General features: G+C 43.8%; 2 protein-coding genes across 4 annotated transcripts in view; one reads left to right on the top strand and one right to left on the bottom strand.

The window, feature by feature from the left end:
- The window catches only part of ZFYVE9 (zinc finger FYVE-type containing 9), a 56,533-nt gene extending 53,993 nt beyond the window's left edge, over positions 1-2,540 (top strand). For all 3 annotated transcript variants that reach the window (XM_041421249.1, XM_041421248.1, XM_041421247.1), the window contains one exon: positions 95-2,540. In XM_041421249.1, coding sequence (XP_041277183.1) covers positions 95-256 — 162 coding nt within the window. In that variant the 3' untranslated portion in view covers positions 257-2,540. The remainder of the gene's footprint in view (positions 1-94) is intronic.
- Positions 2,458-24,957, bottom strand: part of CC2D1B (coiled-coil and C2 domain containing 1B) — a 28,278-nt gene continuing 5,778 nt past the window's right edge. Inside the window, exons 3-24 of the mRNA XM_041421250.1 lie at positions 24,497-24,606; positions 23,510-23,629; positions 22,283-22,420; positions 20,089-20,350; positions 19,468-19,592; positions 19,238-19,313; positions 18,029-18,139; positions 17,577-17,707; positions 17,236-17,308; positions 15,026-15,138; positions 14,073-14,241; positions 12,689-12,861; positions 12,460-12,585; positions 11,891-11,949; positions 11,537-11,653; positions 10,984-11,057; positions 10,281-10,339; positions 8,480-8,531; positions 7,773-7,872; positions 4,836-4,926; positions 4,388-4,518; positions 2,458-3,603 (exon numbers count right to left, since the gene is read on the bottom strand). Of these exons, the coding sequence (XP_041277184.1) occupies positions 4,399-4,518; positions 4,836-4,926; positions 7,773-7,872; positions 8,480-8,531; positions 10,281-10,339; positions 10,984-11,057; positions 11,537-11,653; positions 11,891-11,949; positions 12,460-12,585; positions 12,689-12,861; positions 14,073-14,241; positions 15,026-15,138; positions 17,236-17,308; positions 17,577-17,707; positions 18,029-18,139; positions 19,238-19,313; positions 19,468-19,592; positions 20,089-20,350; positions 22,283-22,420; positions 23,510-23,629; positions 24,497-24,606 (2,399 nt within the window). The 3' untranslated portion in view covers positions 2,458-3,603; positions 4,388-4,398. The remainder of the gene's footprint in view (positions 3,604-4,387; positions 4,519-4,835; positions 4,927-7,772; positions 7,873-8,479; positions 8,532-10,280; positions 10,340-10,983; positions 11,058-11,536; positions 11,654-11,890; positions 11,950-12,459; positions 12,586-12,688; positions 12,862-14,072; positions 14,242-15,025; positions 15,139-17,235; positions 17,309-17,576; positions 17,708-18,028; positions 18,140-19,237; positions 19,314-19,467; positions 19,593-20,088; positions 20,351-22,282; positions 22,421-23,509; positions 23,630-24,496; positions 24,607-24,957) is intronic.

The following is a 24,957-nucleotide window of genomic DNA, read 5'->3' as shown; positions in this document are numbered from 1 at the left end:
TTCCCTGGGAGATACCACAGCTCCTCCTCCCTTCCTGCCCCCTGACTCACAGCCTGGTGTCCTGTTCTTAAAACCCACTCTTTGTATTTTTTAGGTTGGTTATCAAGCTGGGAGCAATGGACAGCCACTGCCCTCTCAATACATGAATGACCTGGACAGTGCCTTAGTGCCAGTGATTCATGGAGGGGCCTGTCAGTTGAGTGAGGGGCCAGTCATAATGGAGCTCATCTTTTATATTCTGGAAAACATCTCATAAGAGGACTTCATTTTCTGTTCAGACCTGTTCCAGCAGCAGTTGTATCTGAATCATTTGCACTTTAAAACTGGAAAATTAAGCTTTTGTTAACACTATTGGGGAAGGGGGGGAGGGGGGTGGGACAGTTGTTCCATAATTCTAAATCTTCTATGCATTGTCAACAACCAGAGGATCAGGGCAGCTTCTATACTACAACATGGCTATGCTATCCTTGCAGCTAATCCAGTTCTGTTATTGTTTAGAAAAATGCTCATGTTTAAAGACTTACAGTCATGTACTCTAAATGCTCAAAGGGTGCAAAGATCACTGGGGCGTAAATAAAAAGTGAAATTCCAACCTTGTACTGTCTGTAGATGGACATGTAAGAAACACTCAAGACCTCCATTCTGACCTCATCCTAATGCCATTTGTGGTTATTCTATAGACATTAAAAAGTAACGTTTACATTGTTTTGACCAGATTATTGGTTGAAATAAGTTTGGAGAAGCCCTTGAGATACAGGGAAAGATTCCCTAGCCATAACCCTGTTTGTCTGTGCATGCAGAGGAGCAGGACAGACATTTCTCTGCAGTTGTGTGTGTGTAATAGGCTAGTTTCCTTTTCTCCTCTATTTACCACAAGTCTGTCACTTTGGGCAGGTTTCTGTGATCTCCTACAACAACTCTGCTGTTCTGTACCTTGTTTACAAATTTGTCTGAAGCAGAGGAAAGATCAGCCCTAAAGTGCAGTTCCATCTTGTTCCTTGTCCCCAGTAGGTCCTGCTTTTGAGGCGAGTCCCAGCCAGGGCAGCTGTGTCCCCTCCCTGCTGTTCGCTGTAGTGTAACGCCAGTGTCACGTAACCCAAGCCAGCTTGTACTTCATATTGCAGCCCCATGTCCAAGCTTACCTGTGATACCAGTGTAGAGTGGCTGTTCCTGCATGTTCTGCTGAAAAAGGCTTTGTGGTCAGTTCTGAACACGTGCACTCGGCCCAGTGCTCTTGGTCTCACCTGAGAGGGCTTTGGTAAGGAGAGCAGCTGCTCCTGTCTGCCAGGGCATTAAGAAGCTGGAATTGAGCATCAGCCAGAGGAAATGTGGTACCATGTTCTTACTGTCTCCATGGAAAGCTGCTAACCAGTGGCAAGAGCTGTAAGCAGGAGAAGGGGTTTGGTTTGTTTAGCCAGTCATGCAAAGCAACTCTCTTGAGTCCCTCCCAGGAAGAGGGGTGAAGGTTTCTCCTTCTGTCTGGAACTAATTAATTTGGGATGAGAGGTGCTAATTAATGCTGAACATTTGTGGTGTCATACACTCCCTACTGCTGTCCATTCTGGGGGAAGCTGTGACACAGTAACACCAGTGGCCTTGCAAAGAGAAAGAGAAGTGCCAGGCCACTGTGAGACGGAGGCTCTGGTTTTTAAACAAATCAACACCATTGGCTGGGCACGGGAAAGGTACCTGCACAGGGTGATGTACTTTATGGAAAGGCAGCCCAGTGTCTGCACAGAGTGCACTTGGGAATAAATGGCTGCTGCTTTTCAAAAAACAAAAGTATGCAAAATCCAACGTTCCAGATCACAGCTGGCACCACCCAGCCCTTAGAGAAGGCAGTCCAGGGAACTGGGGCCAACTCCACAAACAAAAGCTGGCCAGCAAGAGGGAGCACACTAGCACACTTTAAAGGGTGTCAGATCCAAGTGAAGCCTTACCTCTGGCATTTGGGAGAGAGAGGGTGACTTTAGTAGAGCTCATTTAGTGGTTCCTGCTGGCCAAAGCAGGAGCTGTGACCCAGCCCCTGCTCCTGCCGAGTGCCTGTGCAGCCCAGCTGGACTGAGGCCACTTGATCCCTTCTGCACCTTGGTTCTGCACACTGGGACACAGCTCGGCACCACACGGTGTAGGCACAGTTCCACAGCTGGAAGAGCATTCCAGAAACCTGGTAATAATCTTCCTCTAGAGCCTGCACTCCAGCTTTGCCACAGCAGCAGCTTTCCAGTTACTTTAGTTGCATTGTTACGCTCAATAATGCAGTAAAAGAGGTGAAAAATGTTTATCTTCTCTTCCTTTGCCCCAGAAGTCTTTTAGGTTTGGATTTTGTTTGTGCAAAACACTATCAACTGGTGACTGACATGTCTGCTTCAACCATAGCCTTTGAAATGACCTTAATTACCATGTTGTTAAGAAATGAGTACTTGTTTAGAAAAAAAATGTACTTTTAAAATTCAGTTAGTTAACACTGCAAAAAACTGCATATTATATTTTTATTTTCAACATGTAGTTTTGTATATTAAATTTATTGAAATTAAAAACTAAACACTGTATTGTCTTCATCTGCTCAGGAAGACAGAGCTGCTGACCTGTCTGGACTCTGTTCTGTCTCCCAACCTGCCCATCCCTGGCACAGGCACATCCTCCCCTTGGAGATCCCTGGTTTCTGTTAGCTCACAGAGATTTAAAACCACAAAGATTTAGTACCCTTTCTTATATGCTGCTGATCAAAAAAGCATTCCTGAAAATAAGTCACGATCCAGTTTTCTTAAAGGACAAAATGAGACTAATTTCCCCATCACCTGGAAGAACTGTAAAAGCCTATTTTTGTAAAAATACAAGGAACATTTGGGAAGCAGCAGAGTCTAGTGTACTTTCTTCTTTTCAAATTAAAACCCCGACACCATAAAGGATGAAGGCACAGTACCCTTCTGCGCCGGACAAGCAGTGCAGCAAGCACGGCACACAGCTGGGAGCCAGAACAAAAACAGGTCTGTAAACACCAACCTGCTGGGGGCCCTGGGGCCTTTCCTGCAGAAAGGGACAGCCCTTGGAACCTCACGTGCCAAGGGTGTGCACAGAGGAGGGACTGGCACCCCTGAACTGCTGCCTGAGAGCTCTCCTCTGATTCAGGAAACAAAAAAAGACCCCAACCCAAACAGGCGTGGATGGGCGAGGACAGACACAGCAGTAGCAGACTGTTCACTGAACCACGCCGGCTGCTCAGACACCTGGGAATAGGAATTCTGGTGCAAGTCTTACCTGTGACTTAACCAAAAAGCTCTGGCACTGCCTCAGGGAATTTTTAAAGGGCTAAACCTTTCCCACAGCACTCTGCATAGTTAATGTAACATTCATCCTGGTGCTACATCAGTAGTCCCACATTAAGGCGATTCTGTCTATTTCGGGTAGACCGGCCCCAAGCCCTGCAGCAGCGCATTCCCAGAGCCTCCCGTTTGCCTTGGAGTTATTAATAAGCACTATGGCTGTTATCAAAATAGACATTAGGTTCAGTAGTGCATTCGTTTAACATCTTTGGTGCTTGCAGCTTAGCAGCATCTTCCTGCCTTCGCTCAGCCCACGACTTCCAACATTCCCACGGATCTGGGGAAAACAACACAAACAAACCCATCAGAATTCCTTGCTGCAGTACAGAACAGATGTTCACAGTTCAAGGAGACATTATATGGAAAATGCTGACACCAAGGTTCTGGATGGTCAACGAGGAAAATCAATGGAGCAAAACTATTAAGCTGCAGTGATGGAAAGTGCTTGGGCACGAGGCCAAGTTATTTCAGGTATGGGCATCAAACGTGTCCCTCAGCCTGACTGGAGCTCACAGGACCTCCTGACCTCCTTGGCTGGGAGGAAACCACTAAAACAGGCCCTTTGACACCCAAATTGTGACTCCTGTATTGAAATGAGACCTCAGTCTCTACAATCTTGACACCATTTACCACTCCTTTGCTTCCAAACAGGTGATGTCATTCTAAAGCTGATGAATATTTGCTTAACTGCCATTTAGAAATGTAAAATGAAACCATATGCTAAGGAAAAGGGAGCACAGAAGCTTCAGGAGATCAAGCAAAGGAAGATGGATTACTTGTCACTTATTTTTTAAATAATACTCTTAATAAAGGTGACAGCAGGAGCTGTCCCTGTATTTCAAATGATTGTGAAACAGCATCTTTGAGATACAGACTGATCAGAGATTCTGTAACCTCATTTATGAAATGATGTCAATTCCCCACCACAATATAAAGAGGAATGCTACTGAAGCCAGAGCAGTGTAATGAGGTCAATGCCAACAACAGACATTGTTCAAGCAGAGTTTCCCTCTAGCCCTGCCAAGTCCTGCCCAGGCCACCTCTGGACACAGTGCTCATACCTCAGACAGAGCTAACGCTCAAGGACCAGCCAATTTTCTGTAACTGTTTGAAGATCTTGACCACTGAGGGGCTCCCTGAGTCTCACTTTTACCTCCAGTTTCCCTCCAGTGGGCTTTCTGCCATCAAAAATCTGAAATAACCACCAAAAGAAGAGCAGTTAGAACAAATAAGGATTATAATGTTAAAACATAGAGCCTCAGGCAACTGTGACTGCATCTGCCTGTGGCCCAAGCGTGACAGAGATCCCTGCAGGTGACTGCAGTGCTGGGAGTGTCACAGCCAAGCACTTCCTTGGACTGGAGCTCTGCAGAGCAGGTGCCCCACAACCCAGGCAGGTTATCAAATTCACCTAACACAAAACTCCACTCCAGTCACATTTATGTGATCCAGGTACTCATTTCCCCTTTGGGAACTCTGAGCAGAACACACCTCATCCCAAAAACCTACCTCGATGATCTCTCTAACTTCACATTCTGATTCCAGCTTGTCCAGCTTCAAGTGTGCTGTCCCCACGTGTTTGTCACTTCTGAAAAAGGATCTGTGCCAAAGAAGTGAAGGGGTAAAGATTGTCAGAACATTAAAGAGAAAACAAGCCCAGAGGTCATCACTATTTGCTCCATCCCCACATCCAGAGAGGGCTGGTCAGGACATGCTCCTGGAACCCTGCACACCACAGTGCCACAGGCAAACCCTTAAAAACCAGACTACAAGGAACAAGATGATAAAGTACTCATTTGTTAATTATTCTTTTGCAATAAGGTAAAGATGAGGACAAAAGTGAAGAAAAAACAGCAAACTAAATCAGCACTTGGAGTGGCAGCAGCTTCTGTGCCTGTCCAGGGTGACAGGGCAGGAGGTCCCGTGGCCAGGACTGGGCCATCCTCTGCTTGGGGCTGTTTAACAGAACAGGCAGAAGGAATTCCCAAGGAAGCTGCATCTCCCAGCAAAACAAACATTTCACAGGCACCTGTTGCTTTTGGCAAACTACTTTTGGGAAAACATCACATGAATCATTCTGTTTTGTCTTGATAAATCAAAACAATTTCAGTAAATAAGAACATTTCAGCTATTGTTTGGATTCACCTACATACTGGTAGTATTAACAGTCAAAAACTGTAATTTTAGGTTTTCCAGTCTGCTGGAATTAAACACAGAAGCATTTTTATCCTGTGAGGAAAACAAGCAACTTCTTGCTGTAGTCACTTGTGTTGAACAGTTTAATCAGCAGTAAGTCAGTCTTTACCTGAACAGAGCCAGGTGTTACAGCTCTTACCCAGAAAAACTCCTCCAAAAGGCAACAGCCAAGACTAAACCACCCTAATTCCACAGAAGTGTTCAGCTCAAACACAGCATTTCTTTGCCAGCATCCAAGCATCTCCCTGGACCAGTCTCCAAAAGGTTTGATAAACAACTAAACTCTAAAGAGTCTGGAGTAAAAAAAAGGTAACTTGGCCACACCTGCTGTGTTTTCTTGGAAATTTTCCAAGATTTCAGATTTCTCTTTTTTACCCACTCTATTTCAGAAAAAACAAGCAACCAGACCAACAAACATAAAAACCCCATCCCCCACAACCCCAAAACATCCACCCTTCTTCTTCCTATTATCATTAAGGGATACTAAGATACTATCAAGTAAGACTTGACATATGCAATGGAAACTCAAAGATTGTTCATGAAGCCTCTTGATCACATCATTGGTGGCACAGGAGACTGAGACTCTCAATCAGAGAGGCCACAGCAGACTCACAGAATCATTTAGGAAAGTTCAGAGTTTCTTAGCTCACATGTTGGAATATTTCCTTCCCAAGGACCTTAAAATGAAGGGTTATGTAATCGTACTGCAGCATGTGGGGCACTTTGCTCATAAACTTCAGAGAATCAGCAATTCTTGCTGCATTTTTTAAAGCATTTTTCCATTTTATAACTCAAGAAACAAAGACTGATTCATCCCTGCTCAGTTCCAGGGGGCTGCTGTGAAGACTGAGAACTTGCTCTAGGCTACGGCTTCAGAAACAGCTCTGGGGAAATTCCCTTTCATCTTCAGAAGCTTTTAGGAGAGGCTCAAGAAGAGATTTCTCCTTTGGAAAAATACATTGCTGAGTTTTTACTTGAAAGTGTTGTTAAACTGAAGTTTAATATATATGACCTGAAACAAGTCTCCTTTGCTCACTGAGCAAAAATCATTCTTGGGAGATGGTCAAGGAGCTATCAGAGACCCCAAAGCTACAACATCCACCCAAGCATTTCTGAAAGTATTATTCATTTGTAGTCTTAGAAAGGACAAGGAGCAGACAGTCTTAAGGAAAGAGCCTGGATCACTTCATCCTCTCCTTTCTCCCACATTGGGAAAAGGTGATAAAAACCCCATTTTAAATAAATGTAAACACTTCACAGCTCTGTGCAAAAGAGGGGGGGGATCTTGAACACAGAGCAGTCAGGATTGACAGAAAAAAAAAAAAAAAGAAAATCAACTTTTGCTTCAACAGGGATGCCAATGGATGATATGGAATACAGCAGTGGGACTTCAGGTCACAAGCTGAAACATCTGCAACTTGAAAACCATCTCAGAAAACCTATGGACAATTTCTGCATGGCCCAGTAATAGCAACAAGGAATAGGACAAGCTGGGTTTTGTCTGGTGGCTCTTTATCTGGCATCCCATCAGAGTCTTGGATCACAACCAACCCAGGGATGAGGGAACACAGGCCACTCCTATTCTGAATAAGTCAGTTATGAGCCTGGACTGAGGATGATCCCCCTGAACATTGTTAATGTTCATCTGGTGATCCTGCTCTCTGAGCTGAGGGGAGTCTCTCTCAAGGCAGCTGCCAGCAGTGCTCAGGAAGTATTGCAAGATCCAATTAATGAAAGTACAAGAACTCTAGTTTCTGTAGTTTTACAAGTACAAAAACTCTAGTACAATAGTTTTAGAAATACAAAAACTCTAGTACAGTAACTCTAGTTCTGCCATCACCTGTCACCTGCTTTCCTGCTCTTCATATTTTGCTGCCACTTCATTATTCTACAGAGTTATTCCACAGAATATTTAAATTTTCTAGTCCTGATGACTGAAACCAAACTGGGTAAGAATCAAAACAATTTGAAGTAAACCACTGCTTTCTCAGTCCCACCAACTCCTTTTAACACACTAATCCTCAACTGATCTGAATCAACTTCACTGGATTTGTGCTGAATCAACTTCACTGGATTTGTGCCTTTCTTCACCCCCACAGGGGAAGAAGCTACAGAGCTCAGGCACATTTTGAAAGCTCTCAGACATGAGTACCAGACAACTCTTCAGTGCTGGCTTAGAGATGGTGCTTCGTAAACTTCAGCTCCAACACTCTTTTCAGCTGTTAGCAGAGAAGCAAACTGGGGACTCACCCTTTGTGGAACACTTCAAATTTAATTCCTTTGGAGCGAATGGCGCGTCGGAAGCCTCGGTGGTTCCGGTTGATGTTCAGCTTGAACAGCTGGTTGTACTCTGCAAGTGAAGTCAAGGACAGGGGAAGAAGGCTGTGAGTCAAATGGTGTGCAGGGCTCCATTCCATGCACCTGCTCAGAGCTCTTTTATCTCAGTTTGGCCCACAGGAATCCTCCTCAGGAGGGTTTTTCGGTCAGGCCCAGGGTGTGTCCCTGTGCCACAGTTCATGTCACCCTCACCTTACAGGGACAGAACCCAAACTGCAGGAAAACCAAGCCATTGTGAGCTGACAGCAAGGTACTGGAGAGCTAAAACTACAGAGTTTAGGTCTTCCAGCAAGTAAACAGTGTTTGTGGCTAAGAAAAAAGGATACAAAATACTAAAGAAAGAGCAGAGTTAAGGCTGGAATGACTGGGAAGGGGTATTATGGATGATATAATTAATACTGGTTTAATTCATGACATAATAGCTACTACTAATACTGGGATGAGCGGGAATAAGCTGCCAATGCAGTTGGACTTCACCCCCAACAAACCTTTCATAAGAAAGAAGAAAAAATGTGGTGCAAGGATCGCTGGCCTGGTTGACAGTCTGGCACCAGCCTGTACTGTCCAGGGATTCCCAAGGTGCAACATTTCCCCTGCTGTTCTAGAAAAAAAGTACTCACCTGGACAATTGTTATTGTTAATTACAGGTGTTTTACTCTTTTGAGGTTGTTCCTATCAGAAAAAAAAAAAAAAGAGACAGACATCACATAAAACTGTCAGGTACTGTTTGAAAACAGATTAGTGACCATTTTTATTGCTAGCTCTATTTTATGCCTATACCAGAAATGTAAGGTTTTAGGAGTTATCTAAATAAGAAGAGTCCTGGTATATTCAAGACTAAAATACTTGGATTGCACTGTGGTAACAAGGATAATACTGCAGAAAGAATAAGCCAAAGCATTACATTAAATATGAGAGCCATAGATAAACTACATAGTCACAGTCAATTCAATCCAATCATCATAAGTTACTGACTGGGCTGTTAAACTCCATGACAAACTGTGCACCTTCCATGACACAGTCATTCTGCTCCTCCTGCATTAGCTGGAATAATAAGCTACACAAGGAATTCATCACAAATCATTCAGGGAATTGCCCTACTATTATTTTCCCTGACAATCAATCTGCCACCAAAATGAATTAACTTTTAACCTAAAGCAGAGTACAAACTAAATCTCTGGAGAATGAACAAGGACAATGTGGCCTAATTATTGCAGCTACTGTGCAAAACTGATTTCAGCTGTAAAGGAGAAAGGTGTATATTTATTTGACTGTTGGCTAAGGAGTAAAGATCTGGTTCCTCTTTAAACAATGGAAAATAGATTAAAAGGAACTATGCTGATTCTTATTCATTCCCCAGAAAATTATTCATACAGACCAGTTCTGGTTTCAGCCACCCTAACTGTGTTACTCCTTCATTAAGGCCTCGAGTCACTCAAACCTAAACACAAACCTGGTCTGACCATCACCAATTTCCCACAGGTAACTGAATTAATTTTAGTGGAATTACTGCAATATTTATTGGGAGGTAGAAATCTAGGCTCTGCACTCTCCCAGGGCTAAGCACTAGTCCTGCAAGAGCAAGGTCTGGTTTTGCCTTACAGAGAGCAGCAAAGCCCCAGGATTCCTATGGACAGTAAGAGACCAGTCAGTCCCTCCTCAGAAGCCCTTCTAGCTCTCAGGTTTGAGTATTTTTCAGACCAGAGACTGCTTTTAAAGGTGAGAGGAACAGGATGACACTGGGGAATTCCAAGGAAAGAAGTAATACATATGTGTATACATATTTTTATACACATACGCATAGATACATGCACATACACACAAGTGTTAATTAGTAAGGGTGAGAAACTTGCATGGTCCAAGTCCTATCTCCAGATATAGACATATTTCCTAATTAAATCACCATTTATTTGATGACAAAGATTAATCCTTTCAATCCATTTCTACAATTGTGAGAGAGGCTCGAATGCAATGCCTTTAAAAGCTTGTTTTTTTAAGGGAAGAGGACTTAGGGAGATCACATCTAAGGTGGCCCTTGGCAACAACTTCGTGTGCCCTGGTGCTGGGTGTGTTGGCACCCCTGAAAGAAATGAACTTTGACACATTTTGCCAGCATTGGAAAGAGCCTGACTGTGCCTTCAGGGGGGAGAGGTGGGCATGGCTTAGCACTGAGAGTGCTGCTGACAGAACCTGCAGACACCACCCTGCCAAGGGTAAGGTGTGGGGAGCGTCCAGAGAAAGGTGCAAAGCTCAGACCTGCAGCCAACACACTCAGCAGCTCTGCTTCTTCTCAGAAAAAGAAATCTGCTTTAAAAGCAGATCCAGGCAGGATGTCTAGAAGTGCTCTCCCTTTCCTTGGAGCTTTCACAATCTCATGCAGGGGAGACAGACTGAGGGGCAGAAGAGCCACGACACACTCACCGCACTCGGGTACTGAAATTCAAACTTCACAAATGCATCCAAATCTCTTGGTGACACACCTGGGTGAGACAACAACCAGCCAATCCAAACAGCCAGTACAGACATTGTCATTGCATCTGTCATCTTGAGCAGGATTCTCAAGAGCACCCAACTGTTTTACAGCAGGACTCATGACCTGCCTCTAGACAACTGAAAAACCCATCCCATCAAACCAAAATCCAAGGGAAGTTGGCATCCAAGGGAAAACACCTTGGTTTTTTTATGTTGTTAGTCCTAAGACAGTCTAGCATAGATGGTTTACAAGCTCCCAGGAACAAGGGGCTAAAAGCAGTAACACTGGCTGGAGCAAATCCTGTCTACTGAAGGGTCAAAATACACCAAAGTGGTGCAACTCACAGCAGGCACTTGTAACAAAATAGGAGTAAAAATGAAACCTTAACTATGGCCCAGTTATGAGTGAAACCAGGAAAATGTAAAGTTCTTCTCCCTGTCCAGATGGAACACAGATTCTCTTCATTCACCTGTCTGCTTTTTTAAAAAATACTGTTTAAAGGTTTTGGGGGGGCACAAGCCCAAAATGTGGTTACTTTGTTTAAATGAGTGCTGGCTCCTAAAGTGGCCCTCAAGATTGAGAAATTTAGTTCCCCATTACTTTCCTTACCTACTCAGAGGAAAAAGCCCACATGCCCTTTTGAGTACACACCTGGTGGGGCTGGTAGGTTCATCCCCCTGACAATAAGAAGGTGCATTTCTGTGCTGTTGAGATCAGAAAATATCCTGTGAAAAAGAGAAAGACAAAAAAGCACGTTCATCCCACCATCAGCTGATCCATGGCCAGCCCAGGATGCTGTGGCCATTTGTCAGAGCTTTTTCAACAGTGCACTCCTACAGAGATCATCTCCACAAAATACAGCAGAGCAAGGGAAGAGCACAAACAGAGCTAAAAATATCTCTGCGGCCAGGAACAAAGCCCAGGAGGCAACAGGATTGAGGGAGAAAAACAGAGGAAGGAGGAATGGCTGAAGAAACAGAATATAAGAGGGGAAGCTGGAGGCATTTTAAAAACAAAAGAATCAGCAAGAGAAGTTAGAGAACAACTTCTTTGTATTTAAGTTGTTGAGAGTATCCTTTCAGGAATGCTGAGCCTAATCCTGGATGCCACCTAAGTTTGCTGAAGCCCAGAATTTCTCAAACAAGGGCAAAAGACCAGGAAAGTCATTCCAGCCTGACTGAGAAATAGTTTTGGTTTTCCACACCTTATCATTTTAAAGGTTCTTTCCTCAAAGTGATGGCTTGGAGGATCCATTCCTTGTGCTCGTGCAAGCTGCAGGATTTCCATATCCTTTTTACAACTTTGTGCCAGTTTCTCAAATCTACAGAAAAAGGCAAAAAAAAAAATAAATCAGCAAAAAACCCAGAAATCAAACAGAGCACCACGTGACCCTCAGCCAGAGCTGAGAGCAGTGTGGAGATGCAGGAATCACAGTCCCAACCCTTTCACACAAGGATAAACTTACCAACTCAAACCCCAACGTCTTTAGGGGGTGAGGCAGACTCAAACCTGAAATACCCACTTTGGGGGATGATTGAAAGCAGGCACTGGGTCTTACCGAGTCGTTTCTGCTACGTTTCCCAGATGCATGAATTGCTTGGAGTACTGCAAACACCTCTGTCAACACAAACAAAACCAAACAGATTCACTCAGTCATCCTCACACACAGATTCATGACTGGTACAGTTCTGAGGTTGATGACAACCTAATTTAAGAAAAACCAGGCATTTTCCTGAGTCATTCAAGAACATTCACCAACCCATTCCTCAAGTCCAAAGCACAGCATCTGTTTGAGCTGTTCTCCCTATTACTTTTTAATCACCTGATTTGTAGATACGATGTTCACCTTAGGGCTAGTCTTAATATTCAGGTACTATTTCCTTGAGTGCATGCTCATATTTAGGAGTGATAACTTGCTAGTCCCAAGCCTTCAAGCACACCCTCTGGCTTTAATTAGTATAGAATCAAACTCTGAAAATTCTCCATTTTAGGACACCCAATATCGTAAGTAATTTAAAAGAAAAAAAATACCCCACTGGAACAATGATGGGATTATAATATTAATAAACCCCAGAGAAATGTACAAAAGAAACTCCAAAACATTTTTAAAAATTATAAAATAGTCACCTCATGTTGGTCCTTCAGCAATTTTACAAGCTGTGCATAAACTTCATCTGCTTTCTGAGACAGCCTGACATCTTCATGGTGTACAAAGATAAAATCACCCTCATCATCTGTAGGAGGTGATGGCAGCTGCAGCACAAGAACACCACACTTCAGAGCCCTTATAGGGAAAAGTAAGCACTTAGATGTCCAAGAATAGGAAACAAAGCAGAATATTACCAGTCCTACTAACCTTGGAAATATCAACAGTTTTGCCAGATTTTGCCTGCTCGATTTTTAGGTCAAGGCCCTTGGCTGTTCTGAGATACGTCTTCGCCTGTTCGAGGTTGTTTTCCCTCTTTGCTTTGATGGCTGCCTTCAGGTATTGCTTCTTCCTGTTCTCCAGAAATTCCAGCTGCTCCCTAACTGAAAAACAGTTGTACACAAAGACTCACTCATCTGACACTGCCAATGCCCCTGACACAGGCTTACCCTGTTCAGTTTACAGCCAGGAAAAGATCAGTGAAAGTACAGATGCCAAATCAGGACATTTCCTTACTGCACTCAACTGTTTCTTGGGCACTTTCAAGCATTAAAAAAAGAAACAAGCTTCCTTCTGGAACAGCATCCTTCATCAAAAAAACCTCACAAGCATCACAAGAGTTATTACAGCCCCTAACTTGCAGGCTTGAGACAGATTCCAGCACAGCTGACTGATCCAAGAGACAAGTTGAATCCAAACTTTCAGCTCTCCATGTTAACTTCTACAAAACAGCAAATATTATGAGCATCCTCTGGAGTAATTTTCTTCCTCTCCCCTGATCTGTCAGAAAAGAACCCTGATGAACCAATGTGCAGGCCCACTCAGACATATCACCTCTGCTTCTTTGTAATCCCTTGTTCTCTTACTTTCTTATTAATGCTTGAGTCTCTTCTTTCCTTGCCAAAACATTAAGGACAACCACACCAACAAGACTGCTTTACATTGTACCAGGTTAGTGCATCAGTCAGCCAGGCAGTTCTACTTCATCCTGAGGGAACTGCCCAGGGCAGAAGGGAAGGAGGATGGGAATACAGTCAAGGCATCAGCAAGAGCCTGAGCACTGCCAGTGTGTCCCCAAACCACAGTGTGAGGTGGTGGCTGTCCCTTACAATGTACAATTCATCTTGTACACACAACTGCTCAGTGACCTTAGCAAGGCAAGAGTAGAGATTGATGAAGCCCTGCCTGCACTGCCAGCCTGAGATCCTTGGCTGAAGCACCAGGCAGAGAACTCTGTGTAATGTAGGGAGCTCCATTAGATCAATGAATAATTCACACTGGCAATCTGTCCCCTTTAACGAGGGTATATGGAGAGCTCAGCTGTGAGCAGAGTTACAGATTATGAATCGATACACTTGTTACATCAAAATTAATTAAAAAACCTAATCAGCCTTATAATTATACATGCTGTCTCTGTGAAATAAAGCTGCATGGCTGGTCTGGGTCTGCCCTCCAGCACACACATATTGAAGATCCTTTCAGAGGAAATCTATGACACACATTCACAGGCCCACACCTAAATTATAAAGTCTTCCCCAAACTAGAGCAAAGGACTTGAATGTGGAGCACTGGGGATGGTGACCCCTTCACTTACCAGCTGGAGGGAGATGATCCATTGACTCTGCCTTGTCCAGGGAGGAGGGTGATGCAGCTCGTTTCAGGTGCTCAGGAGAGCTCTCCTGAGCTGCAGCAGAAGGAACTGGAGTTGGCTTCACAACCTGAGTTGGCTTCTTGGCAGCTGGGGCCTGGGGAAAAGGCTCATTCTAGCAAAACAAAAAGAAATGCATATTAAATGCACAAAATCTATTTCAGGGTTCAGGACAGCATCTCAAGCATCAACATCCATGGTTATCACTGTATCAGCCTTGGGGTATCCCTTTTGATGGGAGCTTTGCATTCCAGACAGCAAATTTTAACTTCTGGAGGTTTATGAGCCATGCCAGGCCAGCAGGTAGCTGACCTCTGGAAGCCATAGATGGAATAAAAGGAATGTTAAACAAGGCTGTGATTTTTAAAAAAGTAGAGGCATGCAGAAAAAATATCATCCAGGAATTCTCTCCATTAAAAGCTACTCCAGTTGAAAGCACAATCAATCAGCAACCAAATCCAGAGAGAGATAGAAATCAAACCAAAGTCTAAATGCTGGTGCAGCCTGACAAAAAGTAGTAAGAGTTGAACATCCTGGGAAAGAACAAACATAGGAAGCTACTGGGATGCAAGATAAAAGTATGGATTTAAGCACTTCAGAACAATGTAAGGGAGTGGTGAGGATCTCAAGTGTTTGCTTTGAAAATAAAATCTACATAACAACACAGCTATGAAAGAGCCAAACCCTGCACTCAGACTCTGTGGTACTGACTGCAATAACATCTCTGTCTCTCCAACTCTATAAAGGAAATTGAAATTACAACTGAAATCCTGTACTCCTCAGCCTTTTAAAAATGTATTTCAGCTCAGCACCCTTACCTGGAAATCCAATGGCCTCATATCTGCATGCCATACGAGATGGCAATTGAACTTTTACACATCCTACCAGGCAACACTAACCTCCTCCTCTTCATCATTCTCCTCCATGTTTGCCAGCTTGCTGGCACTCTCCAGGACAGCAGCGATTGTGCTGCCACCATCTGTTGCTGCAACGCCAGGAAGAGGGGGAAATCCTGTGAAGGAAAGGAACACAGAAGAGAGAGTTGCATAAGCCCTATGGTATGTCTTCCATATTACTTGTTTACTGTGAAGCTGTTTCTATCCAAATACCTATTATCTAATATATTTTAGTATTCAGTCTAACTAGACTGAGGCCAAGACCAAAAGGCCTTGCTAAATCAAGTCTGAGTGGCAGCTTTAGATCACATCTCTCACTGACACCCAGCCTAAGTGGATGATAGTAAAATGATGCAATAACTGAGCAGTTTTCCAAGCTGAGCAACTGGCAGCTAGCCAAACAACCTCACAACCTCAAGACTTCAGTAGCAGGGATGCCCCCAGAAGCAGCAGAGAATTTAGTCTCATTTTTTCCCCTCTCACTGCTGCCTCACTTTAGCAGGCACACAGTCCAGCAGAAAATCAGTGCTACCCCCAGAGTAATAAACAATCCACTGCTGACAGCTGGGTTGTTACACACTCAGCCTCTGCTGAAAAGGTACTGCAATGCAGAGGTAGCAAACGAAGGCAGAATCAGAGGAGTTAAATGAGAAGTGTATGAAGAATAATGCTCTTCATTGTTTTGTTATCCTTTTAAGTATGGGAGGAAGGCTTGATGATGGAAGATAAACTCTCACTGCCACATGACCAGTTTAGTGTCAGCTTCAGAGAACAGAGATCCAGAGCAACTACTATAAAATGTGTGTTAAGACTTCTCTCATTTAATATACAGCAAGTATTCTTGCTGCCAGTCTCATGAGAAGTGCTAAGAAACAGTGACTAAACTGCTTCTAAACCTAGAGATGGCTGCTACAGCACAAGTTTGAGGTACTCAGGCAGGCAGAACAGAGAATCCTGTGCTGCTGCCCCATGTGACATTTGATCCATGGCTCAGCAGCATTTCTGTTTCCAGGGAGTCCAAGGCTGGTACTCGTCACCAGCCAGATGCCATGAAGGGCACTGCCCTCCCAGGGTAATTCACTGGTGGTTTCAGTGACTGCCTGATAATTGTCTACAATGTAAATCACATGGCCCCTAAATGATGGCTGAAAAACACACAGCTGATGTGCAAGGACACTGAGCAGTTCTCCACATTTCCAGAGGTAAAAATATGGAGTACCTCACTGTTACAGAAACTGGTATTTACCAAGAAAGGGAGCACATTCTGCAAAAAGGGATGCTAAACTGCCTTTCAGGGACAGCTTCAAAGCAGGAAACCTTCAAACCCACACATGACCTGACAGAGCTGGCAGTACCTAGTCTACTACCACTGCAGTGCTTGCCATTGCCATATTTGACACACACAAAACACCACAAAGTCCATCTCTATCCTCTAACTTAAAATCCAGGCACTGCTTTGCAGTGCTGAGTGTATCCTTCAGAAGAAGGTCTCAGGCCCAAGGTAAAAAGAAAGATGTTTCTAGGGGGGAAATGGTATCATGCAAATGAGAGGCAGAGCATTCACAGATGACCTTGCCCAAAATTTTCCAGACACAGCACTCAAGTGTTCTGAAGAAGATAAACAGGACACAGTGCCTCAAGAAACAGGCTCAGCTGCTGCCTCTGCCACTGTCTCAGTGTGACCATGGGCATGATTTGCTTCATCTCTTCAGATGCTTTAAACAGCCAGGAGAACTGCAATACTGATTTGATGTTACAAGGTGTTACAAGGGGATATTCATTAGATATCAAATTCTGAGGCTCCTGATAGGAATCAGCAGAATGGGAGACATCAGGAAAATTTTTTCACTTCTAAAAACCTCTTTCCAGCAAAACTAAGAAGCCAATATAACCCAAATTTAGTCTTTCCTCTAGGAGGGCTGACACAGAGAATAGACAAGTAACATTTTTAGCACTTGCCTATGGTGAAGCTGTTGAACTTTTCAAATAGTGCTATGAGGCCACCAATATGCAGGAATATTCACTAGTGTCAGTGTTTGGGAGCATATTAATAAAAAAATCTCAGAATACCATCAAACAGCAAGGCTAGCTACTCACTGATGAAAAAAGAGGAGCTGTTCCACAGGATGAGCAGGCAATACCTGCACAGCCCCTGCAGAGCCTAGCAGGTGTGCAAAAGTTTGGGGCTTAGGACATTTTACATTCACACTTACCAGGAGGAACAGGTAGCTCAGAAAAATTCACTTTTCTCCCTGCCTTATGGGCTCTTATGGCATCCTGGTATTGCTGCAATCAAAAGCACAGTAAGACATAAAATAGAGCTGAATTAGCAATCATCTCTATTTAACCAGCATAAACACTGCACAACTCAGTATTTTACTACAATATGTGCGTTGTCTCTATTTCTTCCTCCGAATGCTTTCCAGCTTCCCCACAGGACCTCTTTTCAAGCAGACAGACAATACACAAATTATTTCAGCCTTGAAAAAGTCTTCAGCAAGAGAACTAATTCAAATGGCTTTGCTGGATGCAAAGAGCCACGGTCCAGTTTTACCTTGGCTATCCTGTCGTGCATCCTGCCCTTGCGATCGTCCCCGCTGGCCTTGGCCTGAGCTGCTGCTGCCCTGTACTTCTCCAGCCGCTGCTGCAGCGCTTCCAGCACCGTCCTGGGCTGCTGCAGGGACTCTGCAAACCACAGACTAGTAAATGCCACGTCATGAAGATTTCAAAACACACAGGCTGCCTGTCTCCTCCTCTTCCTCTCCTCTTCTTCAGAGAACATCACTGTTCAAGTTTCACCATGAACACTGCTGTTAGCAAGTTTATTAACTTCTACTTCCATCACTGATCCAGAACAAAAGTAGATTGGATCAGCATCAAACAATACCTGAGAACATCAGGCAGGTTTACTCACTCCTGCTGCAGTTCAGTGGGAGAGGTCAGACCTTAAAGTGCTTCCCAGCAGGGCTATTTTCATGATTTACTAGAGAAATGCCAAAGTCCTACCTGAAGCTTCTTGGTTCTGAGGTTCAGGTGTTGCAAGATCCTGGGAACTTCCCACCCGAGGTGGTACTTTTTGCTTGGATGCATCTTGTCCATGTCCTAAGCTTTCAAGATCTGCAAAGCAGGGAAAGCAGGGAGTTTCACAACATGTTCCATACACAGCAATTACTGCTGCATGTCACTCAGAAAACCTTCAACTTGATCACATCATCTTCCTGAAAGCTTTCTGGCTTCCAAACAGTATCTCCACAGCTACCTAAGTCTAAGGTTCCCGTTATCTAGAGAAGATGCTTTGTAAGAGAAAATCTCAAATGCTGATTTAATTTTGGTTAGGGCTGCTTGAGGAGGGGAAAAAAAAGTAAAAGTAGTTCAAGTATTCTAAGAATTCTCTCCCCAAAATATAACTTGGTATCTTGGCAGATGGAAAGAGTGAACAAGTCTGCTAATTGACTAAAATATTCTAGTAACAAAAGATGTGCTGGAAAAGGGAAGAAACTCATATCATCTATTCAGAAACTCCAGTTTCTGGTACTGTATAACAGAAAACTACAAGATTATTTGCTGCAAAAATCTCACATTTTTTAAGGCAAGGTTATGCCTGGGTGAAGTTCCTCTGCAATCCCATTTAGTGATCAGAAACTTGAGTCATGACTCTCATGATTTACTGAAAGAGTCAGTCATTTAGTGTCTTAGAACAAAATAATCTACTAAAGTAAGTTGTTTCAAACACTGGGCTACAAAGACTAAGTATTAATTATTGGTGGGGATACTGCATCTACTTAAAAAACCACCAACATCTCTCTTACCAGGATTGAGGTATCTTTAATATTGATAACTTGCTTTAAAAATTAGACTTAAGTGCACTGCAATCTGTTCACCTGAACGTCATGAATTTTAGTTGAAGCACATAACACCATCAATATTACAGTAAATTTTAAGAATGTGCCATTATCCTTCTTTCCCTTCCACTTCAAATACTGGCTACTATTATCTACACTTAGAAAACCCAGAATATCAGACATCAATACTTGTTTGAACTTGTAATTCACAGAGAGTAACTGCAATGTAAGTAATGATACCTCATTTCTCTTCATTGGTCTTGATTAGACTGTGAACATGCAGTGACCCTCAGTCCTAAACAATCTCCAGTTCTTTTAATAGCTTTGTAGCACAGAGAGACTTCTGTAAAGGTTTCCTGAAGACAAGCCTTACCCTGAGGAGATGGAGGCATATTCCGCAGGTCTACTGGCTGCCCACTCTCCAAAGCTTCCAACACCACGTTAAATTTCTAACACAGAAAAAAACAAAAGGTTTATTCTGGTCTGTCCAAGACCTGCCAGCTGCCACAGTAAGTATGTGACATACAATATGTATTATTATGAAAATACCCTGTGAGTACAGCACAGAGTATTTTCAACATTTGGGATTTCTTGAGTGCATACCTTGCCCGCCTTCATGTATTCCTTTGCTTTCTCCAGGTCCCCTTGCTGCTTGGCTTTTAGAGCTGCTAGTTTATACTCCTTCTGCCTCATAAGTAGGATTGCTCGTGTGCTGCTGTGCTGGGGATCTGGGAGAATGAGACAATGCTGAGACTGACACAGAGCATGCAAGATTTGCATCCCTTGCTACATCCATCTATGCAAACCCACACTTGTCCCCTTTTGCTGTAAGTCATAACAGCCATCTTACAAATATCCTTTTTCCTCCAGTCTCCAGAAGTCCCGTCTAACATAACAATTTCATTTTTCCCAATTTAATGAAAAAGAATATTAGGCCTCCAAGTCAGTATCTCAAAACTCTTTAAAGGCTGGAATTATACATGTCAAATAATGAAGGAGAAACTGAGGCACAGGAGAAGTTAAGGACACTGCTCCAGTGCACAGAGGAGCTCTAAAACAATAACTGATTCCACTGCCAGAAACTCAGCATTCCATGGACAACTCTGAGACATTCAGCAGGCAAGTTCCAACATAAGCAGTGCTTTGCTACACACAACACAAACATCAGGGAAGATGCAACATTAAAATAGGGCTGCAACTGCTTCTCCTCTCAGATCACAGTACCTGCTTCCACAGTAGGATCAGCAGCAGCACGACCTTGGAGAGACTCTGATTCCAGATGTTCCCTAGCCTCAGGAGAAGCCTTCTGCTCATCATCTGCAGCAGATTCAGCTTTACTCTCTGGTGAATCTCCTGAATCCTCCAGCTCCACTCCCATGGCTTGAGGTACATTAGAAGAACTCTTCCCTGTTGCAACAGGAGGTGGCATTTCTTCCTCATTGATTTTTTTGCCTTTCTTCACTGCAGCCAGCATGGTTTCCAGTGTCTGGCACAGAAGGAACAACAGAGTCAACAGGCATTTTCATCAAACATGTTACTAGCATAAAGTCATTAAAAGACAGATTCATCCCCTTATACATGACAGGCTCTGTCACACACACCACCACAGGCTGCTGCCCTTCTGCTCCCTGTTCTTCTGCAAGAACTTCAGTGCCAGTGAAAGGTGTCCAGATACCACAGCAGCACAGTGCAAAGGCCTTGTTACCCAAACCAGGTAACTGCAGGTACCTCAGCAGCCAGAATTATTGGAGAGCTGATGTGATCCACTCAGCTCTGTCACAGAAAGTCACCAAGGAACCCATTTAAACCAACAGTAGATGGATTTTGTCCATCTTTGAAATGCAATAATATGCTATTCTGAAATGTCACTGCTTACATGGATCCAGGGAAGGAAGGGGTCTGCAAACCTATTTAATGCAGTGAGAAAAGCCATTAAATACTTATAAAGGAAATGGAGCTTCAGCTCACCACCTATGGTAAGGAGCTCTCACCATCTCTAACCTGAGTTAACTGCTGCTCATTTTTTTAAAACCCCTCCTCTTCCCCAAGTATTACCTTCCTCAGTATATTTATTTTTTAAATTTAATTTGAGGTTCAGACAAAAGACCACCATGCACTTCAAACCAAAACAAAAGTTTTACTTCTTTCATCTTCCAAAAAAACTGAAATGGAAGCACACAAAGACAATAACAACAAAATCTCATCAGTGCCAGAATCACTGCTATTTTTTTTTTTTTTTAGCCACAGCATTGTTTGACCTATTGAGTAACAGTGGCAGAGATACTCTGAAATGACTGCATGTGAGACTGCGGTTTAGACCAGCAACCCATAGGCAGCTCCCTCTTCTCCACGTGGGAGTGACAGACTGAGATTAAAGTTCACAGTTCCAAGAACTACATAAAAGAGAGAACTCTACACCATTTGTTGACACGTAATTTTGCTAATTCAGTAGCTGTGAAGTGAGATCTGGTCTATTACCCTGTTACACTGCTTAGGCACAGGGAAGCTCCCTACCTGAAAAATGAAGGAAGTGGCACAGTGCACTAAGCTCATCACTGGATGGAATAGCTGGTTTGCCCATTCCTGTGGCTCTCAGAAAGGCCAGGTGGTTTTGTGTACATTCCTGTCAGGGCTGGCAGGCAGTGGACACAAAGAGATATCTTTCTTGTGCTTTTTCTTCCCCAAGTCTGGCCTCAGTTGTTCCCTTTGTACCCCGAGACACCTGGTAGCCAGTGAGCCACTACATCCTGCCCCAGTGCAGACCCTGAGCTGTACAGCTTTGCTGCTGCCTGAGGTGATGCAGGAGAGCTGCTGAAAGCAACGGGGAGAGAAAGGCCCTGCCCAGCAGTAAACAAGCACTGCAGCTCGCTGCAAGCACGCCACCTGCCTGGAACCACGAGAGGCTGGAGAGACTGCTCTTTGCTGCAGTTCTTAATTGCCTTCATCAAAAATCCTGCTCTGTTCCTTTTCAAGCACAGCCAACACACTCAGGGAAAGGCACCACCTCCCTTTGTCTGACACAAGTGAGTGAAAGGTTAGTACCTAAGGGATGGCAGCAGTGATGAACTGCATGGTGTATTTGCTAGGAAAACTTTGCTTTAAGGTAACACTGAGCAGTCACCACGGGTCAAATTCAGATCCAGGCAGGTGGGTTTAACTTCAGCACGTACCACAAACCGTGCCTCCACCCACCACTTGCCACATTCAACAGAAACAAAGCTCAAAAGGCAGCTGAAGCCACACCTTATCTGTGTGTTTGCTGTATCAGGTGGGCAGTCAGTAACAACAAATGTTTTTTAAGTAACACCAGGCAGCAAATGAAAATTTCACTCCCCTGTCAACAAACTCACCCAGCTGGGAAGAGCACACTTCAGAGAGCTGACTTTGCCTCACCCTCACCCTGGTGACCCCAACTCACCTTCAGGCCTCTCTCGTAGCGCCGAACCTTGGCGCTCTCCCCGGACTCCCTGGCGTTAGAAATCGCCCTCCTGTAGTCAGCAATCCTCCCCTCGAGCGTCTGTTGTAGCTCACTGGTAACAGCAGGAAGTGAGGAGGTCTCAGAAAGAACAATAAAACAAATCAAGAAAACTTATTTCATCCAGCTAGACGAGTTTTCCCACCGCACTGAAAAGCAAACACTCCTCTTCTACACACACACGCTGCTGTGAACTGAGTGCAGGAAGGAACAGCCCCTAAAACAGAGGAGCATTTGTGCTGTGCTAACGGGCCCTGCATCCACCTCTGGGCTCTCTCAAAAGCCTCACAGAGAAGAATGGGTGGAGAGACTTGGGAAACTCTCACTCACAGAGTAATTGGAGCCATGTGGTCGGTGAGTAGGTGAGGAGAACACTGCAGCCTCTCAAACCCCACACAACAGAGGGTGTGAAGAGGTATTTTGGCACAAATCTTGACTTATTCTTTTCTTATTTTTAAACCATGCTAGTTTGCTCCCTTCTGGGCTTCAACCTGGTTTTACAACAAGAGCTCTTTTTCCTCCTCCTACAGCCTGGAATTAGTTTAGGACAAAAGCAGCCTAAGCAAAGTCATGAGCAGCTACTTACAAACTCTCCACAGCCACAGAGACCCTGCAGATGGCTCCTGATGTAATTATTGCCATTATCTCTACAGAAACCCTCTCAATCCCATTTACTAACTGGCCCAGTGTAAAGGCACTGGAATCTGTGGCACACAACAGAAACATGCAGTGACTGAATAAAGGATTTGACTGCACGAGGACTGACAAATTAAACTGAGACAGATAATGCTACTGAGAAAAAACCCAAAATTATTGAGTTATAACATGTCTCACAATTTCAGCACACTGCTCAATACTCTTAGGGAGAAGATAGGAACTCTGGAAGCTTGCACTGCAGTCGGCATGCTCCTATGTATAATGAGGGAAAAGGCATGCTTCTCTCCAATTGTTTACCTCTTCAATTCTATGCTAACATCAGAATTCATCCCTGGAACAAAGCAAAAGGATCACCTGCACTCATACAGCACTGCTTTCCTTGGAGAAAACAGAATAGTAGGTTTTTCTTCCTTGAAAAACAAGACCCCCATGATTCGTGACAATGACCCTCATACAAGCCACATGACAACAGTGATTCAGTAAAACTGTCAGAAACACAAAGCTCATTCCTACCTGTGATTGCAGTTCAGGTAGTTCAGCTTCAGGTTCAGCTGGTGATGACTCTGCTGCTGTCATTTCATCCTCACAGCTTCCTGCCTCACCTTCTTCCCCCAGAACTTCTTGCAACTCTGCCTAAGGTAAAAGTAAAAGCCAACAAAAGGCTTCTCCTCAAAATTTTCTCTGTCCTCAAACGACAAAAAAAACCCCCAAGTCTAAAGTGTCAAAAGCTTTGGATGGATCTTGAACCCAAGTGAAGAGTCTGAAGATCTTCTACTCCAGCCTTTTTAAAATTCAATTTAATTTTTTATTATTTAATTTAAATTGGATCCAGATACCACTGAAAAGCCACACTGCAGCCCCAGGATCACCACACAAGTTTGTGGCTGGAGATCTGAAGCTGAAGAAGTTCAGAGAAGTACTTTTACAAAGATTATGCAAACCTAAATTTTCAATTTCCAAAAAGCCTCTACTAGCAATGGCAGTCAAAACCACTGCTTAACACTCCTTCCCTAAACCCTGCCAGTTAGATGAGTCACTGAAACAACAAAGACTTTCTTGAGGTGCTCTCTGAGGCCAAGCACTGCTTGAAGCAGTAGCAAAATGGTGGCAGACATCACTTTAAGGAGATTGTCCCTGGCTGTCCTTCATCAGCTGACATGGAATTCTCTGAGGCCAAGCACTGCTTGAAGCAGTAGCAAAATGGTGGCAGACATCACTTTAAGGAGATTGGCTGTCCTTCATCAGCTGACACGGAACGGGATTCCTGCTCTTTCCTCAATTCTCTAAGACCCCCACACATATAAATGTCAGGAAACTCTCTTACTTTGCTGTGCAGGGGAATGGATCCTGCAAAGACTTGCATCTAATGGTGCTTTTGCAATATTTTAGCTTCTCACCACAAAGTTAACAGACATTTTTGCTAAATGCAGTTCTGTTAAAAAACAAAAAAACCAAACAAAAAAATACATACTAAAACTCTTTGGTAAGAGTTATACATACCAACAGGTCTGTATCTTTCTCCAAGTCTTCATCATCTGCATCCTCCTCTTCATTCAGGTCCTTCATACACTCTGCAGCCATCTTTTCAATATGATCCATGGGCAGAGGAGCTGTAAAAGGAAATCCCAAGGAGTCATAAAGCCTAAGAAACAGTTATACCCAGTTAACATTGGGTATAAATCCTGAAGGAGCTGCTACCAGCTGGGAGAGAGCAGTGCCCTCCCCTCTTGTGCCCCCTTTATTGCACAGTGTTGTAGGTAACTGAGAGTGTATTGATGGGAAAAGGGCAAGGACTGGCGAGTCATAAAGCCTAAGAAACAGTTATACCCAGTTAACATTGGGTATAAATCCTGAAGGAGCTGCTACCAGCTGGGAGAGAGCAGTGCCCTCCCCTCTTGTGCCCCCTTTATTGCACAGTGTTGTAGGTAACAGAGTGTATTGATGGGTAAAGGGCAAGGACT

The sequence above is a fragment of the Onychostruthus taczanowskii genome, unplaced genomic scaffold (genome assembly GCF_017590055.1).
Source record: "Onychostruthus taczanowskii isolate IOZ18803 unplaced genomic scaffold, ASM1759005v1 scaffold7, whole genome shotgun sequence".
In the NCBI taxonomy this organism is placed as follows: domain Eukaryota; kingdom Metazoa; phylum Chordata; class Aves; order Passeriformes; family Passeridae; genus Onychostruthus; species Onychostruthus taczanowskii.
Note: the sequence above shows the minus strand (reverse complement) of the source record. Positions and strands in the feature narration are given on the sequence as shown.